We start from the raw sequence: 6,456 nt of genomic DNA on the forward strand, positions 1-6,456 counted from the left end.
GCAGGCCCCGGCGCACGCAGCCCCCCGCACACGCAGGCCCCGGCGCACGCAGCCCCCCCCCCGGCACACGCAGCCCCCCCGCACCTCCGCACACGCAGCCCGCCGCACGGCCGCCTCGCCCAGCTCAGCCGGTGGCCCCTTTGCAGCCTGCCTCTACACCTCCTAGTGTCCTTTCTGTGCTGCCGTGCCTCCTCTTCCTCATCTTCTCGGGCATTAGCCTACCGCTTGCTTTACCTGCCCCGAGTCTCTCCCTCCTCTGGTCCGCCCCGCATTCGGCTCCCGAAACGATTTTCCTAAAGCACAGGTGTGGCTGTGTCAGCCTCTGTTCAGGAAACTGCTCTAGAGGCTCCTTGTCACCTCCAGGATGAAATTATAAAATTCTTTGCATTCAAAGCCCTCCATAACCTAGCCCCCTCCCTACCTTTTCAGTCTTCTTACCCCTTAAACCACCCCACCCATCCCCTCATTATTCTTCAATCCAGTGACACTGGTCTCCTGACTGTCCTTACAGTAAGACACAGAATCTCTGCTCCCAGTGCTCTCCCTCCTTGGCGTCCTTCAAGTCCCAGCTAAAATCCGACCTAATGCAGGAAGCCTTTCCCAATCCCCCTTACCTCCAGAGTCTTCTCTCGGTTAATTACTTCCTATTTATCCCGTATATAACTTGTTTATACCTGTCTGTCTCCCTCTTTAGATGGTAAGCTCCTTCAGGGCAAAGACTTTTTTTCCTTTGTATCCTCCTACCTTAGCATTGTGCTTTGACATATAGTAGATGCTTAATAGATGCAGATTGACTAAAATTAAAAAAAAAAGGAGGTAGGAAATTCTCTTCATTTGGTGTTTTGTCCTTCATTCTTGAAGAGCACCATGACCTCAGGAAGGTGATGCCATGACTTGCAAGATGAAATGGATTTAAGTGAGGGAGGGCTGTGGAAAGTCACCAGCTTCACTTTCTCCTCCAGAACCCTCTGGGTCTAGTGGCAAGGTATAGATCAGAATGACTAGACATGGCCCCAGTGCAGTGGGAGAGCTTGGTCTTTTTAAGCTAAAGGTTTTCACAGGTCTCAGTTTGACTGAGGCAATGGCCATTCTGTGTTTAAGGCTAAGTGAGAAATGAGGCAAAGAATGACTTTTTTACCTAGTCAGAAAAAAAAAATCAATTTGGGAGGAAGAAGAAGACTCTCATGGTTTCTGGCCAAAACAAATGTCTTCAAATAAAGGATGAATGGCTTTGCTGGGTTGGTTGTAGAGGAAATTCTTCAGATTTAGGTTCCACTTCAGATCTGCCCACTGAAGTCTCTTCCAATTTTGAAATAAAGGGATTCTGGATGTTATCATGCTTTAAATTTCAGTGCTGGGAAAAGCTCATTGCCACACCCTCTAAGTTATGGTTCTGAGCTACAGCAAAGGCTTTCATTAAGAGAAATAATGTTGAGGCAGGAAAGGGTGGTTGGAACCAGATTTAGGAAGGCTTTAGTTGTTGGACTGAGGAGTTTGTATTTTGTCTTAGAGGAAGGGTTCATAACCTGGTGTTCATTAACTTTAAATAAAATACATCTTGACAACTATTTCAATGTAATTGGCTTCCTATGTAATCATAAATTTTTTTTGTATTTAAAAACATTATTTTGAGGTGTCACATAGGTTTCATCAGCCTTCCAAAAAGGGGTCCATGACACAAAAAATGCTAAGAACCTGTCTTAGAGGTACTAATAAGCACTTGAAGGTTTGTGAACAAAGCAGTAACATGGTCAAGTGAATTTCTGCTGAATTGCTGTCTATTTGGATAACACATTTTCACCTTAAACTCAACATTTCTTACCAATTACATACTAAGGATTTGATCTTTCTGACTTCTCTATTTCTGTGATCACCACTTGCCTCAAAATTTTAATCAATTTTTACTTCTCTTTTCCTCTCACTATCATCAACAAACCCAACTTCCTCTTACAAGTTCCTTTTTTCCAGTCTTACAGTTTGTCATCCTAGCTCAAACTGTTAATTTGCTTGAACTACTATTAGACTACTGTACCAGCCTGGTGTATGGCCACTTTGCCTCAAATCTCTTCTCTCATTCTGCTCCCAGATTCATTTTCCTAAAGAATCACTCCTTCCTAATTATTTGTAATGAGTTATCATTCCCTTGCTCGTAAAACTAATAATTCCTCAACTATCCAGAAGTTAAGGGGTACCTGTAGAAGTACCAGGCATATTCAGCTAATAGCCAACCTTAAGAATATATCAAGAGATATGGGAAAAGTATATGTCCAGGAGACACTTGTTACTGGAATGTATGTGCAAGGGTGGCATAAAACTGACACATATGCTGCCCATGGAGGGGCAATTTATACTTGTGACACTACAGATACCCATGTTTTTGGCAGTGCCATTACATCATTCTGCTGAAACTTACTCCCTGCTGGGCATCATACCATATTTCTGCCATAAACCCTGCTGGGCTTTTCTTACCTCTGTCACCTCTCTTCTCTGTTGGGTCTCTTCTTATCCCTTCCTGTTGACTTTTGTAGGCAGAGCACAAAATGCAGGTGATTTACGTGCATTTATTTATTTTATATTCTGAAAAATTTTATATTGTCCCAGAATGTTTTTTAAGGCAAAACAAAATAGGTGCTTTTGGTTGGCTTTGTCTTCTTTCAGAATTTAAGATCCTACTGATCATGGAGAATGAACCTTTTGGCAAGGAGGTGATCGACTAAAGATGCACATTTTTACAGTGGGTATTTGTTTTAAACTTGACTATATTTAAAGATTTACCCCCCTTCCCCCAGTGGAAGAGAGGTGGAAAAGAGAAAAAATAAATTCTTATTAACTGAAAAAAGACTTAATTTAAAAAAAAAAACCAATAGAAAAAAGTTCCAAGAGGTCAAGGATTATGTCTTCTTTTTGCTGTTTGTACTCTGTGGTTTCTCAATATATAAATAATTTATGGAAAATAGAACTTTAGTCAGAAAAGATACAATTCCTACTGAAGTCTCAGGACTTTGAGGAACTATAGAGAACCATACAAATTTACTGTTCAAAACGGACTTATGGTTACATTTTTATTTCCATTACTCTTAACAATGAAATATTGCTTCAGATTTGCAGCTGGACACAAAATTTGCCCCAGTTTCTTTCAGTGGAATAAAAATTGAAAGACATAGGCAGAGATGAGAGAACGAGGGGGAGGAAGAAACATTCCTAGGGTTACCAATAGGGCATTTTGCACACTGGAAGTGAACCTGCTGGGGGCAGTTTGGTCAGAGAAATAAACCATTGCAGCTTGCTCACATAACTTTCACTCCCAACAATCACAAATAACTGCATTCATGAAGCATTTAACTTCTACAAGCATCTGTAGGACAAGTCAAGTAATCAGACAAGGTATAAGAAAATAACTTTTATTAAAGCTCTTACATCATCAGTTAAACTTGGAAAAGTTTTTCCAGAGTTCAAATAACCCTAGGTATTTTACTAGAATCATAGTGGTGCCAAGTACATTGATAAATTACATGAATTGCAGATCTAGATAAATTATTTTAATAAACAAATTATTAAATATGTATATATATTTCCCATGTTAAATAACATCTTTTAAACAAGAGAAAAACAATTTAGATGTGAAGGTAAGAGGCAGATTAAATTAATTTAAAGGATAATTTAACCCTTTCACAAACAGCCAAATTTTTAAAAAATCCTCCTGTAGGTAGAGGAAGAATGCTTACGGGCAAGAAAAATATTTCCAATGACCATAAATGTAATATAGCACAAGGAACAGAGTCCCCCTCAGCATGCTTACATTCTCTGCCTTTCCTGTCATTAGTATGAAGACCAGAAAGCACCCTTTTCCCTACAGGTACTTTCTACTAGAATATGTTGTTATTTTTCTTCAGTCATGTCCAGCTCTTCTTGACTCTCTGGACCATAGCACACTAATACTGTCATGGTGTTTTTCTTGGCAATGTGACTTATACAAAGTCCATGAGATGTCATTTCTGGGTGATTAATCATTTTATTAATATTGCTAGTGAATAATTAATAAAAGGATTGGTCATTTGACCATCTCTTGTGAACCAAAGCCAGATCTTGGAGGCTACCTGATATTTCATCTACCCTTGGAAGAGTGGGGGTGTTCCCAGCATGCAGCAATCAACTCTGATTGGTTAACAATTAATGAGAGAATGAATATTATAATATATGATTGAGCTGGATCTAACTGATTACATCCCTCTTACTCCCAGACCATCCCAGGCTTGGACAATCTAGCTAAAGGGTCTGCTCCCTCCACCCAAGCCTGAGTGGAACATAATGGGCTTCCCCACAGGAGCAGAGTCTGAACAAGATTGAGGAGAAAGTTAATTCAGTCTTATTATCAACAAAGTCCTTCAGATACTGGCTTAACCTAGTAGAGAATGAAGAAATAAAAAGAGAAAAAACCCTGGATCTCTAAAAAACTGGTTATTTAATGGTCATTCCTTTCAGCAAAGAAATTGGAGTGGTTTAGCATTTCCTTCTCCATGGATTAAGGCAAACAGGAGTTTAAGCGATTTACCAAGGGTCACAGAGCTAGTAAGTGAAATCACAAGCGAGATTTGATCAGGTCTTCTCCAGGGCCATTGCTCTATCCACTAAGCTACATAGCTGCCTCTACAAGAGTATACAGGCAGTTAAAATATTAATTGAAATTTTCCCCTCCTCCAGTTTAAAATCAACACTAAAATTCTGCAAAAGAACAGTATGGCCAGTGTCTTCCTAAAGGAAGTTTCACATCTTAAAACAACACTCATAACTTTACACAAAAGCCAGGAAGGTGATGTGGGAGGAGGATGAAAAGCACTTGAATTCTATGCTGTTAGTAACTTAGTTCAGGTATATATTAGTCTCACTGTAACTAGCAGCAGAAAAGGTAGAAACCACTGAAAAGAAAACATACCTTCATACCCCAGACAAGGTACATGCCCTGCTAGTCAGAGGAAAAACCTCTAGATGTTAGCAAAGAAAATAGGCAGCCCAACTATGGAGACTTAAAGGAGAGATTCAGAACCATGCTCACTAACAGAGGCTTTACAAGTAGTAAGGAAGTCTGAGGGCTTCAGGTGGTAGTTATAACCCTGGTTATTGTCCCAGTAAATCTGTTGAGCACACTGAAAAGAGAAGCAGAACTGGATGGTTCCAGCTGGACCTGGGGGACCACTGGGTAATGCCACCTGGAAAGTGAAGACGTCTATTTCATTTCTGAAAAGAAGAGTCGCATAAACACAGGGCACATCAAGGTAAGAAGCCCAGGCATTGAAAGTGATGCGCATTTGCACAATCTTCTCATATCCCAGGTTGTGCACCTGAATTGTACCTTGCAAGAAGCGCCCCTGGATGGTACACTGTTCCAGGCACACCTTCTGGGCCTTCAGGCACCTGCAGAAGCGACCATAGTCATCCAAAGGCTGAGAAAAACCAAGGGCATAGCTGGACACCTCCGTGGGGCAGGCTGGCAACAGCTGCAGCATTCTGCTCAGGGGCAGCAGTTCTTCTTTAGGATGGATAACATCACAAGAAAAATTATGCACGGTGATCAGAGGCAACCCCTTCGTGTCAGCAAATACCACCCGTTTTTTTGGGTGCGGGCGCCCGGGCTGCCGAACCCCTCTGGCGCGGAGGGGCAGCGGAGGTTGCAGCTTCGCTCGGTAGGAGCTCAGGGAACCGTGGAGTGAATTTTGACTCAGGGAGAGGCATGTGGTGAGAGATATCGTAGGCATCCTTAGAAGGGAAAAGATCCAGGGGCAGAATCCTGTAAAAGACTGAAGGAGGAAGAAGGGAAGAAATTAGAGGAATTGGGAGATGGCGTGGAGGTGTCTTCAGCTTTACAATCAGCCTCTCCCTCCCAGTTCCCTTTGGGTCATTGCACCCCAATCACCCTATCGTTGAGGTGGGGACTGAGGAAAGAAGAGAACCGAGACAGAAGGTGAGAGTGTATTAGGACTGGAGTCTCACAGGGAAAGAAACTTGGAGCCTTAGGGGAAAAGCGAGGCATCAAGGACTCACTTAGAGCGGCCACAGACTCAGATACCATCGGCAAGCTTGGTGCGCTCTTAGGAGGAAGAAGAGAGAGCTCTACAAAAGCTGAGGCGTAAATCCTCTGGGGACTACGTCTTCCCCAAAGTTTAGTAGTTATGACTCATCCAGTCAGCCAATCAAAAGTCTCCATTGTTGTAATCAGCCAATCAGTTAAAAGAGAAAAGTGAATCCAATCTCTCCTTAGGACTCTGCTAGTTCTTATAACTTCAGGTTGACTCTAACCCTGACCCCGCAGTCTAGTTTTCAGGTTTAAATGTCAGGTTACTTGCCCTTAGGATTTTCTTTTCTTGCTACTTCTGATATTCAGAGTACCGCAGTCTGTCTACTGGGCAAGAGACCGAGGGTCAAAGCAAGGTCTGTTAAGATAGTTACTTTTAAAAGTGC

General features: G+C 42.0%; 1 protein-coding gene across 1 annotated transcript; it reads right to left on the reverse strand.

The window, feature by feature from the left end:
* Positions 1 to 4,950: 4,950 nt before the first annotated feature.
* On the reverse strand, positions 4,951 to 6,128 carry LOC140527945 (protein phosphatase 1 regulatory subunit 3C-like). The gene is made up of 2 exons (XM_072645291.1): positions 6,040 to 6,128; positions 4,951 to 5,795 (listed from the first exon to the last, which is right to left on the reverse strand). The coding sequence occupies exon 2, from the start codon at positions 5,751 to 5,753 to the stop codon at positions 5,025 to 5,027; it is 729 nt and encodes a 242-aa protein (XP_072501392.1). The 5' UTR covers positions 5,754 to 5,795; positions 6,040 to 6,128; the 3' UTR covers positions 4,951 to 5,024.
* Positions 6,129 to 6,456: the final 328 nt, after the last annotated feature.

This window comes from Notamacropus eugenii, chromosome 1, assembly GCF_028372415.1.
Source record: "Notamacropus eugenii isolate mMacEug1 chromosome 1, mMacEug1.pri_v2, whole genome shotgun sequence".
Lineage (NCBI taxonomy): Eukaryota > Metazoa > Chordata > Mammalia > Diprotodontia > Macropodidae > Notamacropus > Notamacropus eugenii.